Here is a 23,952-nt window from a genome sequence, read left to right as displayed (position 1 = left end):
TCAAGTACTGTGCAAGCAATACATATAAATGTACTTTTTAAGGGTAAGACCAGCAAAAACCTTGTTTGGTCACCTTGTGATTCTCTATTCTTTCTTAGCGAAAGTTTGGGTGTTATACCAAAGGCATATAGTCTGCAGAAAACTACTGATACCCGACCATTCTTTATTTTAATGTTCATAAAGCAGACACTTTGCATTTGCTTTTTTAGGTTAACATTGTCATAAACAAAACAAATGAAATGGACAAAATTATAAATACTCCTGATCAAATTCCATCCCACCTTTTGGAGACAATAATTGTAATCAATCACTTTCTGTAGCTCAAGAAAAAAAAAAATTCAACTCTTGTCAACTGGAGGTCGGTCTCTCTCTCTCTCTCTCTCTCTCTCTCTCTCTCTCTCTCTCTCTCTCTCTCTCTCTCTCTCTGAAAATGACTACTGTTTTCAGTTTGATTGGCTCCTTCTCCAATTTTAGCCCATTCCAAATATGTTCAATTGGATTCAAATATAGCGATTTCAAAACAAACCCACGTTTGCTAATCAACCATACTTAGTTTCTCTAAAGCCCTCTAAAGGGCCAAATATCGGCCGAAATCAGCCAGCACAGTGGAAAGTGGCCGTCATTTGACCCATGTGTACAGCTGCCCATCAGACAAAAGCCAATCTTACGAATGGCTTCTGTTGAACAAGCATGCTGGAAAACCAGCAGCCGACCGACATCTGATCAGCGCTCTCAGTCAATGGTTGCGAGTGCTGACCATTGTGTTCTAGCGGGTGGGGATGGTCCCCCTGTCAGGACACAATAGCACAGCAGGGGAGATTGCTGTACTAACATCTTTTGTGTTAAAACAGCAACCCCTTTTTTTTCCCATTGAGCCTGCTGGGTTCCAGGCTTCAGATGTATGTTTTGGGCTATTATCCTGTTGGAAAGCTTTGTCTCAGTCTTATGTCACAGATCTTCCAACACCAGGCATGCTATTTTGCTCGAGAATGTCTTGATATTTTACTGATATAGTGCCCTGAAAAGATTCACAGAACTTGATGACAAAGGTACTACAACAACACATTATGGAGCCTCTATGTTTTATGGTTGCTGTTCTTTTTTAAAAAAAATACAAAAATACAAAAAAAAAAAACTTTTCTTCTGTAAACAGAGATGCTAACACTTACAAAACCTAACAAGTATTTTAGCATTCTCCAGTCCAGGCTTTTTTAAAGTAAATCTTTCAGTACTGAGGTCTTCCTGGGACTTCTATCATGAAGAGCGGAGTAGGTATCCTGAATCTACCCTGGAAGAAGGGAAGCAATGATAGTTTCCATGTGGAACTTTTGCACCCCTAGGAACAAGTTGAGAGCCTTTAGATCCAGAGTGGGAATGACTTAATTTAGTTTTGAAACCATAACAAAGTTCAAGTAGAAGCCTTGAAAGTTTTTCAACTTGGGCAACGGTCCCTTAATAAAAAAGCTGCTGTACAGCAGCCAGCAGATCTGCCCATGAGGATGAGGCAAACTGCCAAACTCCAGTTCAAAGCCCCCTTAAAATGACACACTGGACTCAGGGGTCTGAAATTTTCTGGGACCAGAAGACTGAATGATGTCCACCCACTCTTAGATATTGGGGCTCCCCATCACTGGAAAAAAGGTTTTGGAACCATCTTAAGAAAATACATTCCTACCTCGAATTAGGAACTGGAAGACAGAGGGGTGAAATAACTTTTGCTAGCCTCAGGTGCAGAAGTCCTACTAGTGGAGGTGCAAGCCTTCTTTTTCTGGGGAAGAACAGTACTTTTATCCCCTTTAATATCCCTGATGTATCTATCAAATGAGGTACAAAACAGGTACCCTTCAAGGAGCAAAGGCTGAAGACACTTCCAGCATGGAAGCTCAGCAACAGCATTTAAGCCAAATTACCCTGTGAATACGGATGGGGAGGAGACTCATCCTGGAGATCTTATTAAGTGAAGTGTGTTCGCCAAGCCGTTCATGCAGTAAGACCGTAGGTGAAAGGACCAACTGACTGTGGACTGAGGAATTTGTTAGCATGGAACTAGGAATGCTCTTCGTCCAGAAAGCTATGGTCTGGCAGCCTACCATAAAAGCAAATGCAGATTCAAGCAGCGATTAGCAGAGGGTTCTAGACACCCTGGCCATAGATGTTAAAGGTCTTCTGCCATATACTCACCGCTGAAACTTAAATGCAGGCGGTGGGGTCAGGCTCGTTCCTGGCTTCACCCTCCACAATGGGCATAACCCCACAGGGTATCGTATGTACTCTCCAGCGCCTCAGGATATGCACAGCCAAAAGGGAAGCCAAGGGTACCAGGACAGCGACAACCAAAGGAAATGCTTCAGGGGTGCAGCCCTCCTCAGACGAGGAAATCAGCCACTGGATAGAGAGAAAACAGGTGGCGCACACACCTAGTGCATTATCCAAGGTTTATTGTAGGAGTGAAAGAATAATAAAAACATACTCACAGACGAAGCATGTATCTAAAAAGCATAGAAAAATGACAATGGCCACAACGGCAGGCAAGGTGTTCTCACTGTTAGTGCGGTCAAATGGCTGACACGTTTCGGGGACGAATCCCTTTCCTCAGAGCTGATGTCCAGCCTCTGATGCAGATGTATGATGAATGGAAAGTAGGAGCCTTGCTGTTGATGCCTCAACAGCAAGGCTCCTACTTTCCATTCATCATAGATCTGGGATTCGTCCCCGAAACGTGTCAGCATTTGACCGCACTGACAGTGAGAACACCTTGCCTACCGTTGTGGCCATTGTCATTTTTCTACGCTTTTTAGATACATGCTTCGTCTGTGAGTATGTTTTTATTATTCTTTCACTCCTACAATAAACCTTGGATAATGCACTAGGTGTGTGCGCCACCTGTTTTCTCTCTATAACCCCACAGGGGTCTTCATTAACAGGGCTTTACCGATGGCAGTTTATGCACTGCCCTGCATACCACGGGGAGTGGCTACAGCAGGATCCATTGCATCCCAGCAACATTACACAGCTACACTTGTTCCATTGGGCGGGGTTTGAGTACAGTTCCCAAAGGCACCATCGGGTTGTCAACTGATCCAGAAGCTGCAGAGGTGCAAAATGGCTATAGTGCAGCCAAGGAGCCCCTCAAAAATAAAATGTGTGTACTTGCAATTTGTAAATGTGCATATATATATTTTCATTCAGTTCCAGAATATAATCATAGATGCAACAACGTACTTGAGTGCAAGTAATCCTGTGTCTCTGTATTTATTTAATCAAATAACACCTTCGTGGAAACCAAGCACACCACCTGCTCACCTCCACAGATTGACCTAAAAGTAAAATAAGCAGGGATGCACCGAAACGTTGGCAGCCGAAACATATTGGCCGAAAGTAGCCCTACCGGCATTTTGTTAATAGCAGATACAGGTGTCTATAGGGGGCTGTGTGTAATGCATATATGGGGGGGGGGGGGGTTGCCGAAGAAGGGCAGGAGAGGGGCAGTGTATATAGTGAGATACCGCTAAATGTCACTGCTAGTTTTTAAATGTAATCACCAGCTTTTTTTCCCCCTTCACTATAGCTCCAAGAATGAGCTGTCATTCTCACCTCCGCTAAAGGACACTAAGGGGCGGGGTCACTGGGTAATGTCACTGGGTGACCCCGCCCCTCAGCTTCCCTTAGTGGAGGGGAGAGTGACAGCTCATTCTCAGAGCTATAGTGAAGGGGAAAAAAAGCCGGTAATTACATTTAAAAACAGACACATTTTTAAATGCAATTACCTGCTTTTTTTTTTCCTTCACTATAGCTCCGAGAATGAGCTGACATTCTCTCTTCAGCTAAGGGAAACTAAGGGGCGGGGTCACCCAGTGAACCTGCCCCTTAGTTTATTTTAGGAGGGGAGAATGACAGCTCATTCTTGGAGCTATAGTGAAGGAGAAAAAAAAGCTGGTAATTACATTTAAAAAAAAAAACAGCAGTAACATAGGGGCAGCCAGTGTGGGAGCCTGGGTGTATACACTGCTCCCTCACTGCACACACTGCTCCCTCACTATATACACCACTCCTCTCCTGCCCCCTCCTTGCACACACTGCCCCCCAACCCCCTGAATATGGGTGTAACATGTTATGAAAGGTGAAACTTGTCCTTTAAAGATTAAGGTGCTGCATGGCCTATTTTACTTATAGGTCAATCTGTGGCGGTGAGCAGGTGGTGTGCTTGGTAACAGTTTCCATGAAAGTGCTAACTGATGAAATAAACAGACACAAAATTATTTGCACTCAAGCACTTTATTTTGGACATTTATGTATGATGAACATGTGTAATTATATTAAGGGAATGGATACATTTATACGCACATTCACAAATGGCAAGTACACGTTTTATGTTCAAGATTATTATTAATACTATTAATATATGTGTAGCCTGTACTTATGATTTTTATTGTTCGCAGAGTTTTATGTATTTTTTGTGATTTGATTTATAGTATAAGTATGTATTTTTGATTTAGATTGGCCTGACATTTGGCCATACAGGTTGCAATGAAAACTGCTGCGGTTATGTGCAGGCATCTTTATTTTGCACATCAGTTTCTCAGTCAGTGGTATGGGATACCCTAAGGCAGGGGTCTGCAACTTTTAAGACATAAAGAGCCACTTGGACCCGTTTCCGAAGGGAAAAAAAAGACTGGGAGCCGCAAAACCATTGCAACATTTAAAACAAATCCGACACTGCATATATTGTTTCTTACCTTAATGCTATATACAGGATCGTGCAGTTAGCTTCATCCCCCATATAGTAATTCATCCCCCATAGTAATTCATCCCCCCTATAGTAATTCATCCCCCATATAGTAATTCATCCCCCCTATAGTAATTCATCCCCCCTATAGTAATTCATCCCCCATAGTAATTCATCCCCCCTATAGTAATTCCTCCCCCCTATAGTAATTCCTCCCCCCTATAGTAATTCATCCCCCATATAGTAATTCATCCCCCATATAGTAATTCATCCTCCATATAGTAATTCATCCTCCATAGTAATTCATCCCCCATAGTAATTCATCCCCCATAGTAATTAATCCTCCATATAATAATTCATCCCCCATATAGTAATTCATCCTCCATAGTAATTCATCCCCCATAGTAATTAATCCTCCATATAATAATTCATCCCCCATAGTAATTCATCCCCCCTATAGTAATTAATTCCCCATATTGTCTCAATTCACTTACCTTTGCTCCGCGCGTTCCTCTCGCTGTGTTCCCGCGCTGTGTTCCGGTCTTCAGGGCGGACTGTGAGAGGAGTTCGTCACGCTGCCCCGCCTACATCCTGGCTGCCCCGCCTACATCCTGACAGCTAATGTTCCACGCTCCGCGGGCCGGATTAAAAGAGTCCTGACTTTTGAGGCGGCCGCCCGAGAGGAGGGAGGGGAGCGGGCGCCCGGCACACAGAAGAGCCGCATGTGGCTTGCGATCCGCGGCTTGCCAATCACTGAAACCCTATTGCCTGTCACCTGGTGGGCAGTGTGCTCCGGAGCCGCAGCAAAGATGAAAAAGAGCCGCGGGTTGCCGACACCCGCCCTAAGGGAACCTTAGACAGATCAACTTTCTGCTAACAAAGCCTCATTCAAAACACCCACCAGTAGGTATACATCATTTAAAAGCATAAGAGCTGCCTAAGAAATATGTATAGTGCATTCATAAAGTATACAGCCCCCTTCACGTTTCAATTTTGTTATGTTGCAGCCTGATAGTACAGTAGTTTAGGTTCATTTTTTTCCGTCAGTATAGAAATGCTTTCAAATGTATAAAAAATGGAAAAACTGAAATATCACATTGGCATAAGTATTTAGACCTTTTGCAACAACACTTAAAATTCAGCTCAGGTGCCTCCTATTGCTATACTTCGATTGGAGTTTAACTATGGTACAGTAAATTGATTGGACATGATTTGAAAAGGCACACACCTTTATAAAAATCCTCACAGCTGACAATGTATACTGTATCAGAGCAAAAGTCATGAGGTCAAAAGGAACTGCCTGCAAAGCTCAGAGACAGGATTATCAAAAGGCACAGACCTAGGTAAGGCTACAAAACAAATTCTGCTGCACTGAAGGTTCCCAAGAGTACAGTGGCCTCCATAGTTCTCCAATGCTAAAAGTTTGGCACAACCAGGATTTTAAAAGCTGATCACCTGGCCAAAGTGAGCAATCAGAGAGAAGGGCCCTAGTAAGAGAGGTGACTAAGAACCCAATGGTCACACCAGTGTGCAGAGACGTCAGTTTTTCTGCAAGGGCACAACAAAATCATTTGTTTTCTATGTGCCCTGCTTACACCACAACAGTAGTATCACGTGCAGATTTTTCCTGGGTAAGAATCTGCATCATGTATAAGGTCTTGTTCACACCATACATGCAGAAAAACTGATGGAAACTGACATGCAGATTTCACTTGCAGAGACAAGTTTTCCTGTACGCTTCAAATGAGTTTTAAACACTTTGCAGATTTCTGCTCAAAAAGTCTGCACGTGATACTAGTGTTGTGGTGTGAACAGGGCACAAAGAGAACAACGGATTCTGTTGTGCCCCTGCAGAATGCGTGCAGAAAAAACAACGTCTCTGCACACTGGTGTGAATGAGCCCTAAAACTCACTGAAACCTGCATGAAAACTGATGTAAATGTGTGTCTCTACAAGTGAAATCTGCGTGTCAGTTTCCATCAGTTTTTCTGCACACATGGTGTGAACGAGCCCTAATACAGTTTTTCTGTAACAGCAGGTTAAGCTCTCTTTCTTTTTCTTTTAATTTTACAGAAAACAGATTACGGAAAACTCACTTGCTGGCTCCTCCATTGCCATCGTCGTTGTCAGAAGATGAGGAAGCTGAAGATGTTGGGAAGAAGGTGGAATCCACATGGTTGGGGCTCCCGCTCTGTGCCGGGTTGATGGGAGAAGAGCGCTCGTACAGTGGGGTGTGTTTGCCATCATGAGGAATGTTACTGTAGTTATTCTGTTCGGAAACACTCTTATTTGTAGGACTGACAGTGGCAGTGGATTCAGAGAGGTTGTATGGATATGGACCTTTACCAATAGCACCACTATGGCCAGACAAGTGAGGAGCCTGTAGGGGAACAGAGAAGATGCTTAATAGTAAATCATAAACTGTCAGTGGGTTTCGAAAAAGTCAAACTAAAAAAATGCTGGGACAAGATCAGGTAAAATCAAAATCTCTGTGAATCCCCAAAGAAAAGTAAAACTTTCACCCTTGAAAGTGCAAACAACATAAACCTTTTCTGCAATCCTTCCCCAAAACTTACATCCTACCCCACATTTCCCCAATATATTCAAAATATCCACAATGCAAAGTCCACGATGCAAATAACAAAAGTCCACCATGAGTCCACACTCATAAAATCTTCAAGCGTTAAGAATTATCCCATTCCTCACTTCAAATCCAGGAAACCTCAAATAAAATAAACTAAATATAGTGCATTAACTTTTACCAACAATCAAAAATTGTGATACCATGCAAAAATCACTTGTGAAAAAAAAAAAAAAATTTAAATTACTACTTTCAGTGAATCTCATGTGTAAAATTATGTAAATAAAATTAGGGTGAATACACCTACACAACCCACTCGTGAGGTGAATCCACTACAAAATAACCAAACTTGTGTAAAAAGTGCCAACACTTCAATAAAATACACAGCAAGTGCTCAACTTGTGAATATGTATAATCCGCAAAACTAAATAAGTGCCACCACTCTGGTAGGATAAAAAACTATTACCCTCTTTCATCTCTTATAAGCATTTAAATACTCCAGGGTACAGCAGCTTTCTCCTTTCAAATAACTCAAAGCATTGTTCCCCGATCCTCACAGGGTAAGAAAGAGCAAGATTCAGCGGGATGTATAAGTAATACAATGAAATTTTTATTGCTGCTTACATCAGAGAAACGAAAGACCATCCTGTTCCAGCATAACCATCAAACCAGCATCAAAGATGGCCGCGCTCCTCCTTCCGGTTTTGCATCTGACGTCACGACCTGGCGTGTTTCGTCACTTCCAACCTTTTCTCAAGGGATCCCTTGCATGGCATCACAATATTTGATTGTTGGTAAAAGTTAATGCACTATATTTAGTTTATTTTATTTGAGGTTTCCTGGATTTGAAGTGAGGAATGGGATAATTCTTAACGCTTGAAGATTTTATATGAGTGTGGACTCGTGGTGGACTTTTGTTATTTGCATCGTGGACTTTGCATTGTGGATATTTTGAATATATTGGGGAAATGTGGGGTAGGATGTAAGTTTTGGGGAAGGATTGCAGAAAAGATCAGGTACCAACCAGCAAGGTAGCAAAAACACAGACAAAAATGTGTTTATTGTAGCACAATAGCCTATTCCTGCAATAATCGGTACCACTATCTCTTAGATATTCAAAGCTTGGAGTGAAAACAGGATCAATTGGTAAAGAGAAAATGCTTAAATAAAGGTTGTGCAGACAAACATGAATTTGGTCTGCAGCAGTTCTGAACAAAATCACACTAGCAGTGCAGTTTTGTGAGCATCTCATGAACTAGCGTCCACATAATGTCCCCGATAAGGAAGGATAAAACAGATATAATACTTACCATAGGCTTTGATTGTAGAGAAGGCAGAGGAGTCATCTGAGATGGGTTGCCCTGCATCATACCGTGAACTCGGTTTTGATTTGGTCTGCCTGCTCATAAGAAGACATACTCCATTAATAATGAAAATCAAGCACACAGATACCAAATACTGGCATATCTAATCACTTTCTGGTCCACTGATGGCGGTCAACAGGACTGATGGTTTTTGTATTTTAAATGGTCTTACATCCAAATTGTATCATTATCCTACGTTAACTTTGCATCAGCTTCTTTTAATCCCTGACACACCAGCACTAGATGGGAGAGGGACCAGCAGCACTTTGAGACAATGACAACTGCATTATTGTACAATGCTTTCAGACAAAATGTAAACATGACTAGTGGAGGACAATGCACAAAGATTACCCCTAAACACTGCTGATCCTGCATTGTCCAATCACAGGCAGCAGCAGTATTGCTGAACTGCAGTGCATTCTGCAGGGAGCTCCAGGGCCTAGCAGTGGATTCCTTCCTTTTTCGGAAGATAAAACAAACAGACTGCATTTTTCACTTCTGTAATGAGCTGTTTACCTGGAGTTCAGCTCTCTGGAAATAAATATGGTATTCTTGCAAGTAACGTCTACCCATTACTGCATTATGCTTGTCTGTAGTAAAGCTCAGTTCACACTAGCTTTGTCAGCAGGCATCAGACAAGGCGTTTCGGAAGCATTTTTTAACGCTTCTCAAACGCCTATGAAAATTCTGCACATGGCAGCACACAGTGCTGTTCACACTGAAGCATTAGCGTCGCGGCAAAACGGACGCCACTTGTCGAGTCAGGAGGAGTTGATGCCTCCCATTCAAGTCTATGGTGCCGCTCCTCAAATGCCTGGCAGGCGTTTGCGATGCGGTTGCAGAGCGTTAATACCATTTAACGTCATTATAGGTGTTTGTGGTGCGGTTTTAATGCTTGGCAACCACCTATCAACCGCCTCAAAACCACGCATAAGGCGTTTGGGGAGCGGTAAAAACGCTTCCCAAACGCCTGTCAAACGCTATAGGGGCGTTTGGCAAGAGTTAGAAATAAAGTCAAGTGTGCACGAGCCCTAAGGATGATAATTCAGCTTTTATTTAGAAAAACAGAATACATTAAAGTCAGTAATCACTGATAGGACATGAAAGGGGCCACTGCTGACCTCCACTTCTGAAACTACTGACTGCAATGCTGATTCAGTGGCTTCAGTAGCTTCAATAGTCAATAACTGAAACAAGTAGACAAAATATGAAGATCAGACTTGCTTATCCACATGTCTGTTCTGGGTCACTGACTCAAAGTAGTGAGGCCAGAGGAAGACTGGCACCTAGTGTTCTAAAGAGGTGACCTATGGCAGCCCCAGCATCTCTCTCAGTAAGACGTTTTGTTGTTCTGTTCTGAATAGTTATCAGCACAAATACTGCTGCTAAGTGCTGGATGATTGTTCAGTGCTCGTCCAATAAATGCTTGTGATCACCATCTTACAGTGACAAAGGATGCAGGTTTTTCAGCATAAAGCACTGAACCAACAAGAATTAATTTCTCACATGACCTTTGAACCATCACAAAGATTTGACAATACAAAGGAAAACGAAAAGCCCTACAAGTGTGAGCCATAGGGACCAGATCTTAAAGAAGAACTCCGGGATAGGCAAAAAAAAATCACCCATTAGTACACACCCCCTACACAAAACACTAAACAGTTAATACAATTTTGAAAATCTTTACCATTTAGGAGAAAAGTCTAATTGAATTTTCATGACCTCATCTCTGTAATTCCAAAGATAACTGAATCAGCTCTGCTGAGAATTATATCCTCTCCTCTCTCTGCAGTAAAAGGAAACTACAGTTCCCATCAACCACAGGTAATTGTAGTGAATGAGGGCAGGTACACTAGGCCTGTACATGTTGAATGTGTCTGAGAGTTTCGGTCTGCCCACCAATGCAGGTTTACATCCCTGCTTCCTGGAGAAAGAACTACATAAGGGATGTGCCAAGATCAATGGCTGGGGGAATAGGAGGCAGAGCCAGTCTTACAAACAGGAAACTAAAAGGAAATAATGGTTTGACATGAAAACAAATAGGCTATTTCAGAGCAACTACTGAGTGAACCAGAAGGTGGATGACATTCAGTAAAGGTAGAAAATCAGCAACATGGACATGTAAAGAAGTTTTTGCCCGGAGTTCTGCTTTAAGCAATTAACAACATTTATGAATGCATTTTTAGATACATTTAGACATTACACTAACCAGGGTATGGAGATAGTTGGTATGGCAGGGGCTTGTTGGTGGCTCTGTAGTAAGCAACAGCTCTCTTGAACCGGGAAACTTTGTCATCTGTTCTGGACTGAAGAACAAATTATTATTCTACAGCACTTCGAGCTCTTCCTTTTCATTCCAAAAGCTTGCATGTTTTATGGACTTCATGCCAACACATAACAGTCACATTCTCCCCATCAGTTCCCATAGTCGTGATTCCTTTCCTACAACATCAACTAACCACATTAACTACACACACTATCTAGATCCATATATCTCATAAGATGCCCATATAGAGGGAAAATGAGAAAAACAGGAGGAGTGTTTATGTTGCCTGTAATGACTGAACAGTTCTTATTCCCTAGTTTGTGCTTTCTTTGTATATTTTTTACTATATTTTTACTTTACCATTATAAGCAATATAAATAAAATTTAGTCTCAATATAAATGGGATACATTATAGAGCTATAGGATGTCAGACCACTGCAGAGAAACTCACTAATAGCAGCAGTTTTGTCTGCAGCCCCTGGAAGCAGATGATACATTGGCACTGGGATGAATTAATTAAAAAAAAAAAAAAAACAAACAAAAAAAATGGCTATTTCCCTGCACTATCAATGCATCTTATTGCAGGGATGTTCAGTTCATATCGCCCAACTCCCGGGACATGTAGTTCCAGGCGCCAGGCAGGAATTTTTTTTTTTTTACCTTTAGCCCTGCTGCGGGCAAGCAGCACGGCCCACCTGTCAGGTGGAAGCATACGGGCGGCAGTGCTGCCGCCCGTTTGATTCCACACAAGCCCACTATGGTGCCAGCCTCCGCCCCCCACCACCTGCTATATGTCCCGGGCCCCGCTTGCCCATCTGTGGGCCCGGGACATGTTCAGTAAATGCCGGCAGGTATAGGGCAGGGAGAGGAGCGGACGCATCAACTCCCCTTCTTGTCCTGACCCAGAAGTAATGTGACGTCACTTCCGGGTCCCTGTTGACAGACATCGAGGCCAGGAAAAAATGTGATACAGTGCGATGTGCACTGCATTACATTTAGTGTAGTAAAGGGAAGACATGCAGGGTTTTTTAGACATTGGATGTCTCAAAGAAAACCTGGCACCAAAAAAATCATCACATAGGGGACTTTTTGTCCCCTATGTGATGAAAAAAAAAATATATATTTTTTTTTTTACTTAAAAAGTTGTACCCAAGCATATAACTCCCCCCTCCCCCACCCCTACATATACGTACGTACGTACAAACGTAAAAGCACACGCTACATATCGCCATGCACTCCAAAATGAGAGCAATAATTTTAGCACCAGACCCCCTCCATAACACTATACTGATGACCTATAAAAGGGGCAACCTCATCTTTTATATTTTAAACATTGGATAATTTATTGCTTTTTGTGCCCTAAAATTAACTTAAGTGTATTGTTTATTGAAATTTTCCATTTTCTAGACCGGGTGTCGGCAACCCGCGGCTCCAGAGCCGCATGCGGCTCTTTTTCACCTTGGCTGCGGCTCCGGAGCACACTGCCCACCAGGTGACAGGCAATAGGGCAGCAATGGGCAAACTACGGCCCTTTTAATCAGGCCCGCGGAGCTAGGCTCCCGCTAGGCTCCTCTCACAGTCCGCCCTGAAGACCGGTGTAGCATGAAAATCTGTCTCCTATGAGGATCTGTCCCCCTCGACGTATCTGCGCATGTGCCGGAGATCGCCGATCGGCTGCTAATGCCTGAAACAGGCACATGCGCAGATACGTCGAGGGGGACAGATCCTCATAGGAGACAGATTTTCTTGCTACACCGAAACGGCGCGGGAACACGGCGAGAGGAACACGCGGAGCAAAGGTAAGTGAATTGACACAGGGAGGACTTGGGGACTTAATATAGGGAATGAATTACTATAGGGGGGATGAATTACTATGGGGGATGAATTACTATATGGGGGATGAATTACTATATGGGGGATGAATTACTATGGGGGGATTAATTACTATATGGGGGATGAATTACTATAGGGGGGATGAATTACTATATGGAGGATGAATTACTATATGGAGGATGAATTACTATAGGGGGGATGAATTACTATATGGGGGATGAATTACTATATGGAGGATGAATTACTATAGGGGGGATGAATTACTATAGGGGGGATGAATTACTATATGGGGGATGAATGACTATATGGGGGATGAATGACTATATGGGGGATGAATGACTATATGGGGGATGAATTACTATATGGGGGATGAATTACTATATGGGGGATGAATTACTATGGGGGATGAATTACTATATGGGGGATGAATTACTATATGGGGGATGAATTACTATATGGGGGATGAATTACTATAGGGGGGGTGAATTACTATATGGGGGATGAATTACTATATGGGGGATGAATTACTATATGGGGGATGAATTACTATATGGGGGATGAATTACTATATGGGGGATGAATTACTATAGGGGGGATGAATTACTATATGGGGGATGAATTACTATATGGGGAATGAATTACTATATGGAGGATGAATTACTATAGGGGGGATGAATTACTATAGGGGGGATGAATTACTATATGGGGGATGAATTACTATGGGGGATGAATTACTATATGGGGGATGTATTTTCAGTTTTAAAAATGTGGCTCTCAAAATAAATTTCAATCGTGGTTTTGGCGAGATTTGGCTCAGTTGAAAAAAAAGGTTGCCCACCACTGACCTAAGGCTATGATTGTGATTATGACGATACACTGTGGCCCTGATTAACCCTTTGCTTACTGGGCCCTTAAACCCCCTTCATGACCAGAGCGCTTTTTGCAATATATGCAGTGTCGGATTTGTTTTAAATGTTGCAATGGTTTTGCGGCTCCCAGTCTTTTTTTCCCTCTCGGAAACGGGTCCAAGTGGCTCTTTATGTCTTAAAGGTTGCAGACCCCTGTTCTAGACCTTTGTGATAATACCGTGTTACATAAAAAATTGGAATTACCACTATTTTATTCTCTAGGGTCTCTGATTGCAGAAAATAGATCATGTTTGGGGGGTTTCTGTAATCTGCAGGCCTTAAATGATTTTTTAAATATGTGCAAAAAACGCAAAACTGGCTCTGACAGGAAAAGGGATAAAGGATAAGCCCGACACTCCCCTTTCCTGACAAGTGCTCATCACACTGCAAGGTCTCTCCCCTCCCTGCTAGTCCATGGGTGCGGTGCTGGAGACAGGCAGAGAGGGGGGAGGGGATAAACAGCACAATGTTAAAAATATTAAAACATTTAAGTCTCCATAAAGCCCATTTTGATTTTGAAAGCCCCAGACATTACTTAAAGCACCTCAGATTTAAATATGGTTTGGGCTAAAAACTTTTTTTTTTTTTTTATCAGAAGTAGATTGTCATGAGGGACAAGTAGATTGGGGCACAGATTTAGTCCTTGGACAAGTAGTTTTTTCAAAAATTTCCACACCCCTGTATTGTTTAAGTAAATGCACAATTGTGCTTCAAAAATACTACTCTGTCCAAAGTATTTCACATTTACTCTCAGCCAGTGGGTGGAACTCTATGCAAGAGGTTCATGATCTGTAAAGTATCTTGGGTACTAAGAACAAATCTGAGCAGCTCTCCTAGCATAGTGCTTAATATTTCAAAGGAACTGCACATTTTTCTTAAAAAAAAAAAAAAAAAATTTGTTGTTTCTGTACATATAACAATCATACACTTGTGGGAGACTGTACAATAAATGCTGGAGTTACTATCCATTGTCCTATTTTAATTACCTGTGAATGCTGAAAAACATCTGAAGAAATTGCATCCAAATCATCTGTATCTTTAATGTTGCGCACATAGTCTGCGACCGCTTTAATCACAACATCACATGGAGGTAAAACAAGCTGGTGAGCGCGAACCTAAGAAGGTGAAAGAGGAATCTGTAAATAATGACCCTTAACGACATGGCTGAACAGCTTTAACTGTAGAAACCCCCCACCAGTTGCAGTGTCATTGGGAGTCTAGCCACAATAAATAGTACTAATGGAAACTTTTGTTCACTTCTGCACTTGCATTTGGATACCAAATGTTTAGGAGTTAGACGAAGGATCGGCAACCCCCGGCACGCGTGCCAGACGTGTCACGCCACCACATATATGATGGCACACAAGGGAAGCCTAGGACACCTCTCTCACTTCAGCAAAGCCTGCCAGTGCCTTCCACTCGCTACATAGAAGTGATCATGGCCGGCTCTTTGTCACTTCAATTCCCTGCTTCCTCTATTCCCACCCACCTCGCTCGGCTGGCCTGCAGCTGGCAAAACTGTATTGAGGATGACTGGATGCAGTGGGTGGTGAATTGCGCTCCCCCAATGGATGCTGTACCCCGCTTGGTGAGCTCCCCCCCCCAACCTCAGACTGAACTCATCAAAGGACATGCTTCTCCTTGAGTCCCCACACGGCACACAGGTAAAGTTGGATTCTTTTACAGACAAAACCTGAATCTTCACTTTGTGTTGCTGGCTGTTGGAGCTCTGACCTGTGAGATCGGAATGGCTACACTGCTGCAACAGCCAACACCACACTGGGAAGATTGGGGTTGTGTCTGTAAAAGAATCCAACTTTACCTGTGTGCAGTATGGGGAGGAACACCTCTGATGAGTGCCCTGCCAGCAGTTACCCTATTCTCTGCCCTGGTAACCCTCCTTTGCCCTGCTGACACCGTCCCATGCTCCGCTGATGCTAACCTACGCCCTTGCTGACTTCACCCTCTGCCCTGCTGTCCCCATCCGTTGACCCCCATCCTAAGCCTCTTTGACCTCATCCTCTGTCCCACTGATCCCATCCTCGACCCTGCAGACCCCTGTCCTCTGTCCCACTGACCCCTATCCAATGCCCTGTTGGCCCCATCCTATGTCCAGCTGAACCCATCCTCTAACCCACTTACGACTGTCCTATGTCCTGCTGACCCCAACCATGACCCTGCAGATCCCTGTCCTCTTCCTTGCTGACCTTGTCCTCTGCCACTCTGACCCTGTCCTATGTCTCATTGACCCAATACTCTGCCCCACTGTCCTCTACCTTGCTGACCCTGTCCTCTTCCCGGATCACCCCATCGTATGCCCTGCTGGCCAATCCTCTGCCATGCTGACCCGTCTTTCACCCAGGTGACCCTGCTGACCCTTGTAAACTGCCCTGCTGACCCCATCCTTTGCACTGCTAACCCTTGTACACTTCCCTGCAGACCTGTGTAAACTGCCCTGCTGGCCTCTTGTCCTCCGCCCTACATGACCCCTGTCTTTTGCCCTGCTAACTCCAGCTGACCACCCTGCTGAACCCTGTTCTCCACCCTACAGTTTCCTGTCCTCTGCTTTGCTGAACCCAATTCTCTGCCCTGCTGGCCTCTCTACACTGTCCTACAAACTGCTGACCCTATAGTCTGCCCTGCTCACTTCCCATCCTCTATCTCCCAATATTTTTTACTGCACCCTCACATCAGGCAGGCTAGATCTGGTCCTGGTGCTGAGTCAGACGCCTTGAGCTGCCTGCTCTCATTTTGCACTGGTATTTAACCAGCTATTGGGAACTGCTAATTTAGAGGTGCAGGAATTGGGACTGATCAGAGGGGTGAAGGTGCAGGAATTGGGCTGATCCGAGATGTGAAGGTGCAGGTGGAAAAATTGAGGTGACCCGAGTTGTGAAGGTAAAGGAATTGGGGTGATCCGAGTTGTGATGGGGAAAGAATTGTGGCCAATTTGAGGTGTGAAGGTTCAGGAATTGGGGCAATCTGAGGGGTGAATGTGCTGAGGGGTGATCTGAGGTATGAAGGTAATGGAATTGGGGCTAATCTGACATGTGAAGGTGCAGGAATTGGAGATAATCTAAAGGGTGAAGGTGCAGGAATTGGGGTAATCTGAGGGGTGAAGGTGGAAGAATTGGGTTGATCCGAGATGTGAAGGTGCAGGAATTGTGCTGATCTGAGGGCTGAAGGAATTGGGGTGATCTGAAGTGTGAAGATGAAGGAATTGTGGCTGAATTGACGTGTGATGTGGCAGGGAACGGGGCTGATCTAAGTTGTGAAGGTGCAGGAATTGGGCTGATCTGAGTTGTGAAGGTGGAGGAAATGAGGTGATCTGAGTTTTGATGGGGCAGGAATTGTGGCTGATTTGAGGTGTGAAGGTGCAGGAATTGGGGCAATCTGAGGGGTGAATGTGCAGGAATTGGGCTGATCTGAGGTATGAAGGCGCAGGAATTGTGGCTGATTTGCGGTGAGAAAGTGCAGGAAATGGGGTAAACTGGAGGTGAGCAGGTGCAGGAATTGGGGTGAATTGAGGGGTGAATGTGCAGGAATTGGGGCTAATCTGAGAGGTGAATGTTCAGGAACTGGGGTGATTGGACGTGTGAAGATGCAGGAATTGTGGCCGATTTGAGGTGTGAAGGTGCAGGAATTGGGGCTGGCCTGAGGGGTGAATGTGCAGGAATTGGGGTGATCTGAAGGGTGAAGGTGCAGGAGTTGTGGTGATTGTGCAGGAATTGGGGTGATCCGAGATGTAAAGGTGCAGGAACTGTGGTGAACTGAGGTGGGAATGGACACAAATTGGGGCTGATCTGAGGTGTGAAGGAATCTGGCTGATTTTAGAGGTTGAATGTGCAGGAATTGGTCGTTTACAACACTTACTTTATAAAACATTTCTTTTTCGTGACCAAGTGTGAGAAGGTGTCATTTTATGTAGCTGGTACTCACAGTTTCTTTGATGGAAATGTTCGGCACACTATGTTCAAAAGGTTGCCTACCTCTGAGTTAGACCCTTTAGAACTGTTAGATATTCTAATGTTGGTTTGAAAACACACATCAATGGGCTAACTGGGAAACCTATAGTATCGGACACATATTTTGGCGATAAAACTAACATGATCCGCAGCTGCAGGTACATTAGCCGACTGTTATTTTGTCCAATAAACCTTGGCTTAACAGATCCTGTGTTCTGCCTATAAATACACTGCTCAAAGAAATTAAAAGAAAACTTTTTAAATCAGATTCTAGTATCAAATAAATTAAACTCCTGGGATATTGATCTGGTCAGGTAAGTAGCAGAGGGGATTGTTAATCAGATTCAGCTACTTTGGTGTTAATGAAATTAACAGGTGCACTAGATGGGCAACAATGAGACGACCCCAAAAAAGGAATGTTTTACAGGTGGAGTTCACTGACATTTTTTCCCTACTCATCTTTTCTGACTGTTTTTCACTAGTTTTGCAATTGTCTAGGGTTCGTGTTACTACTGGTAGCATGAGGCGATACCTGGACCCTACAAAGGTTGCACAGGCAGTTCAACTCCTCCAGGATGGCACATCAATACGTGCCATTGCCAGAAGATTTGCATCGTCTCCCAGCACAGTCTCAAAAGCATGGAGGAGATTCCAGGAGACATGCAGTTACTCGGGATAGCTGGACAGGGCAATAGAAGGTCCTTAACCCATCAGCAGGACCGGTATCTGCTCCTATGTGCAAGGAGGAACAGGATGAACACTGCCGAAGCCCCCTCCAGCAGGCCACTGGTGTGAATGTCTCTGACCAATCAGAAAGACTTCAGGAGGGTGGCCTGAGGGCCTGACATCCTCTAGTGGGCCCTGTGCTCACTGCCTGGCACCATAGAGCTTGATTGGCATTTGCCATTGAACACCAGAATTGTTAGGTCCGCCATTGGCGCCCTGTGCATTTCACAGATTAGAGCAGGTTCACCCTGAGCACATGTGACAGACGTGAAAGGGACTGGAGAAGCCGTGGAGAATGTTATGTTGCCTGTAACATCGTTCAGCATGACCGTTTTGGTGGTGGGTCAGTGATGGTCTGGGGAGGCATATCCATGGAGGGACGCACAGACCTCTACAGGATAGAAAATGGCACCCTGACTACCATTAGGTATTGGGATGAAATCCTTGGACCCATTGTCAGACTGTTGGCGCACTGGGTCCTGGGATCCTCCTGGTGCGTGACAATGCCCGGCCTCATGTGGCAAGAGTTTCTGGAGGATGAAGCAATTGGTACCATTGAATGGCCCCCACGCTCGCCTGACCTAAATCCAATAGAACACCTCTGGGATATGTTTCGGTCCAGGAGCGCAGCAATTCCCTGGTCCAGATCTGGGAGCAAATACCCCAGGACACCATCCGTCGTCTCATTAGGAATATGCCCCATCATTGCCAGGCATGCATACCAGCATGTGCAGGCCATACAAACTACTGAGTACCATTTTGAGCTGCTGCAATGAAATTTCAGCAAAATAGACTAGCCTGCTGCATCATTTTTTTCACTTTGATTTTCAGGTCTTTGAATTCAGTCCTCTGTAGGTCGATCATTTACATTTCCATCAAACGATGGGGGATGTTACATTCCTAACACATTACCCAGTCCAAATCATTACAGATATCCAGCATATTTTTTCCCACTGAGATCTTATGTGTTTTCAAAGTGTTCCTTTAATTTTTTTTGGAGCAGTGTATATTACAACATATGTTTTATAATTAAAAAAAACAAACAAACATACTAACCCTAATGTTTTCCAACCTGAAAGCCATTCTGCACAGAAATCCTGAGCTCAGCTCATAGTCAGAGAGTAATCTCTTGTATATATGTATTTGTACAATTGTATCCGACACTCTGGGCATCATGTCTGGCAAGCTTGAAGCATTTTTGTTTTTTTATTTCTTGGCAAATTTTGCATAGTAGGTTGCCTGGGCTTTCCTCAACTTCAGAAGCTAGGGACTAGCATAACAAGCGCATAACCAGTTTGTACACACATACCAGGGCTAATTTAGGCAGAAATCAATTAACTGCTTACCGTCTGGCCTTTAGCAGAATGATGGTCTAGCGGGAGTTCTCCCATCCTGAGTAGATATCATCCCACTCATGGACACGACATCGCAGTCACTTACTGTGTCCATCGGACACAGCAGATGACAAATCATTGTACTTGGCCATCCCCACTACTATGTGATCACTGTGACCAATCACATGACAGCTGTCCATAGAATGACATAGCACTGCACTGGGCCAGTACCACTTGATCGCTGTGACCAATCACCTCGATCACATGACAGTTGTACACAATGAATGGCTTTCAGTCATGGCCATTCATTGTGTACTATTGTGATCTCTGTGATTGGTCACAGAGATCACATGGTACAGACAGGGCCAATCACAGCACATCTATACTATGTGATATCTGTGACCAATCACAGCTATCAAGATGGTACACACTGTGAATGAATGGTTGCTAGTCATAACATGACTGCTTTTAACAGTGATCAAAACTGTTAAAGAAAAAAAAAAAAAACAGGATTAATTCCCCAGAGTAGTACATTGTCACTATGTAACACTGCACTTCTCTGGTCACAGTATGTAAAAATATTTAAAAAAAAAAATGTTTAAAAAATAAAAAAAAATGTTCTCTCCCCAGTCAGTGTCCCTGATCACCGCCACACCAGTCATATGATGCTGTGTTGCTCTGGTGGCATTATTTAAAAAAAAAAAAAATTGTGGGGTAAAGAAAAATTTTTTTTATTCATTTCAAAAATATTGTGATAAAAAAAGTTACAACTTTAGAAATAAAAAACCTCACCATGCCTCTTAATACCTTGGACTGTGTATTTTCCAAAAAAAGGGGTCAACTGGGGGTATTTGTACAGCCTTGGCAATTTAAGGCCTCAAGAAATGAGATAGGCCGTCAGTACATCAGGACTGATCAATTTTTAGAGTAAATAATAAACACTGATTTGGGTTATTTTCACCAAAGAAATGTAGCAAAATACATTTTGAGCTGAATTATTTATTTGCTAAATTTTATAACAGAAAAAGAAAAATGTGTTTTTTTTCTCACAATTTTCGATCTTTTTTCGTTTATTTAGCAACATTTTAGTATATCGGGACTGATCAATTTTCAAAAGCATACACAAATGTTTGCAGGCTCTAACTTTCACATTAAAAAATATACAATTATTTGGATTTGAAGAAAATGTAGCAGAATAAATTTTGGCCTACATTTATGACGAAAGATTTGCAACATTTTTTTAAAAATGAGGGAAAAACCTGTTTTTTCCAAATATTGGGTATTCTGGTTGCAGTGCTGCATAAACATGACTGAATAATTGTCATTTCAAAAAGTGTGACAGCACTGAAAGCTAAAAATTGGTCAGGGCAGGAAGGAGGTAAAAGTGTTAGGTATTAAGATATTAAGGTGGTTAACCTACCAGCATGTCTTTGGAGTGTGGTAGGAAACCCTACAGAAAATACATTTAATGTTGGTGATAACACTATACACATCAGAGGAAGCACATAGATTAAATCACAGGTTATTCACGTACTTTTAATGAAGCTAATGGATGATCTGGTCCAAGTAAACTCCAATGGAAAGCAGCTAAATCTTCATCAGGTAGGATGTGGTTACCTAAATGACATACATGCATTTTAGAGAAGACTTCAAACCTGTGTACAATGTACAAACTTTAAAGGATTCACTAGAACAATGGTAAAGGCACTGAAATGTCAAATACCACTTTTGCATTTACTTTTTGTAGAATCAGTGATTTTTGCATTTACTTTTAATCTTTCTTTCAAAGCCAGAACAAAGCAATATGCATGTTGGATTGCATTCAATCTTATCCAATTAGAGAATGTACAGGTGTCAGCACTTAAAACGTGACCTCTGCCACAATAAAACACCTTATCCAGTGTCACTACAATAAACAATGCTACTACTTGTGGTATGTCCACAGGTAGATTTCAGAACATGTCCAGTAACAGGTAACAAAAAAGTCAATTTTGACACATTTGCATACCACATTTATGCATGTTTGCGTTTAGAAGCATTTTTAACCACATGCCGCCCAGCCACTGTAGAAATACGGCGGCAGGGTGGCACGACAGGGCAAAATCACATTTTAAACCGTGTGTTTTTAAAACAGGTAGGGGGTGCGCGCGAGGCGCGCCGCCGCCCTACCTGTCCCGCCGATCACGGACGTGGATGTCAGTCGCCGGGTCACAGCCGGTCGTTACCGGCTATGTCCCGGCAATCAGTGACAGAGAGCACAGCTGCAGTAGCTGTGCTGTCAGTTCCCTGACAGCTCCTGACACGCTGATGGGGACAGAAGAGTTTATCTGTCCTGATCAGCGGTGTTCCCTGCAGTACACACCCCCGCCCCCTAGTAAAACACTCCCCTCACACCGTTAACCCTTTCACTGAATAATAAAGTTAATCCCTTCCTCCCCAGTGCCATTAGTACAGTGTCAGTGTTTTTTTTTTTGCACTGATCACTGTATTGATGTCACTGGAGATGTCAGTGACCCCAAGTCAGTTCCGCCATAAATCGCTGATTGCCGCCATTATTAGTATAAAAGAAAAAATTAAAAATCCCAGTATCTTTCCCGCCATTTGTAAACGCTATAACTTTCACGTAAACCAATTAATTTACACGTATTGGGGTTTTTTGTAGCAAAGATGTCGCAGAATGCATTTTGGCAGAAATTTAGGACCAAATTTGATTTTTAAATTTTATTTTACTGGACATGTTTTATAGCAAAAAGTCCAAAATATAGTTTTTTTTCCTCAAAATTGTCAGCCTTTTTTTTTATAGCGCAAAAAATAAACGCACAGGTGAAAGAAAGCTCAATTTGTGGGGGAAAAAAAGGATGTAAATTTCATTTATGTACTGTATTGCATGACCGCGCAATTGTCCGTTAAACTAGCACAGCGCTGTATAGCAAAAAAATGGCGTAAATTGCTGTATTTATACCATAGTTTGTAGACGCTTTAACTTTCACACAAAGCAATCAATATACACTTTTTGGGATTTTTTTTTACCAAAAACATGTAGCAGAATACATTTTGGCCTAAATTTTTTAACTAACTTTGAGTTTACTATATATATTTTTTATAGCTGAAAGTAACAAATTTCGTTTTTCTTAAAATATTTAGGTCTTTTTTTGTTTATAGCGTGAAAAATAAAAAGTGCACAGGTGATCAAATACCACCGAAAGAAAGCTCTATTTGTGTGAAAAAAGGACGTAAATTTAGTTTGGAAGCAGCATTGCATGACCGCACAATTATCAGTTGAATTAGTGCAGCGCCGAGTAGCAAAAAGGAGGCCTGGTCATTAAGGGGGGGAAACTCAGGAGGGCAAGTGGTTAAAGATAAGCACAGGAGAACCTCCCAAATGACCAGAATGGACTGAAAAGTGGTAAATTATTAACTATTTCAGACTGTTTCAGAGAAATACAGAGAGTAGAAGCAGAGACAGCAGTACATATTGAGATTAGCTTAGGTGTGAGTTGCTCATTAACATTTCTTTTGTTTCCAAGGGTGGGAAAGGTGTCTCCTGGAGTGAGTCATTAAGGTCTCCTGGCAGGGGGTCTTCATGAGGAATTTGAGGTGTGAATGGTCACTAACAGATCTTTTGTTTCTAAGGGTGGGAGAGGTCTGAGGTGTGAATTGGTCATTCCAATGTGTGACAAGCTTAGTAGGAACATCCTGTGTTCAGTGTTTTGTCCATTTGAGTACCTTGAAAACTCTTTGCATGCATTTTTCATGATGAAAAAAGGCTCTGGACAGCATTAGAAACTGGAAGAGTTAAAAAAAAAAAAATTCAAACGCTTATAAACGCAATTTGCCACTTTTAACCGCGTTTACAAGCGTTTTGCATTTGAAACGTTGATAACCGACTGCTGAACACAAGTTTTCTGCTTTCAAAAAAACGACTGTAAACTCAAATGCCTGTAAACGAAGACGTGTACATGGACACATAGGAAAACATTAGGGCGAGTTCAGGGAATGCTGAAAAAAATGCTGAACAGCTCCTAAACGTGAGTTTAATCAGCTGCAGTGTACATGAGCCCTAACAGTTAAATGGATAATCCACTTAAAGAGAACCTGTAGCAGGTATAAAAGAATGCAAGCTGAAATAAGTTATTAAAACCGGGCACCTGAAGTAGTCAGGCTGCAGCTCCTATGTTTTTGAGCACCCTGGATGATACAAGACGTGCAATGCACAATATGCAGTCAAACTTCAGGAACTTTCTGCTTT

The 23,952-nt window shown here is 42.8% G+C and overlaps 1 protein-coding gene across 2 annotated transcripts in view; it reads right to left on the bottom strand.

The window, feature by feature from the left end:
- FAM120A (family with sequence similarity 120 member A) overlaps positions 1 to 23,952 on the bottom strand; it is a 96,309-nt gene that overhangs the window by 22,314 nt on the left and 50,043 nt on the right. For both annotated transcript variants that reach the window (XM_089678675.1, XM_089678676.1), the window contains exons 3-7: positions 21,238 to 21,320; positions 14,665 to 14,793; positions 10,881 to 10,977; positions 8,618 to 8,706; positions 6,823 to 7,106 (exon numbers count right to left, since the gene is read on the bottom strand). In XM_089678675.1, the coding sequence (XP_089534801.1) occupies positions 6,823 to 7,106; positions 8,618 to 8,706; positions 10,881 to 10,977; positions 14,665 to 14,793; positions 21,238 to 21,320 (682 nt within the window). The remainder of the gene's footprint in view (positions 1 to 6,822; positions 7,107 to 8,617; positions 8,707 to 10,880; positions 10,978 to 14,664; positions 14,794 to 21,237; positions 21,321 to 23,952) is intronic.

Source organism: Staurois parvus, unplaced genomic scaffold (genome assembly GCF_062004578.1).
Source record: "Staurois parvus isolate SC_StPar_1 unplaced genomic scaffold, SC_StPar_1.0 ptg000209l, whole genome shotgun sequence".
NCBI classification, from domain to species: Eukaryota; Metazoa; Chordata; class Amphibia; order Anura; family Ranidae; genus Staurois; species Staurois parvus.
This window is presented reverse-complemented; position numbering and strand designations above follow the sequence as displayed.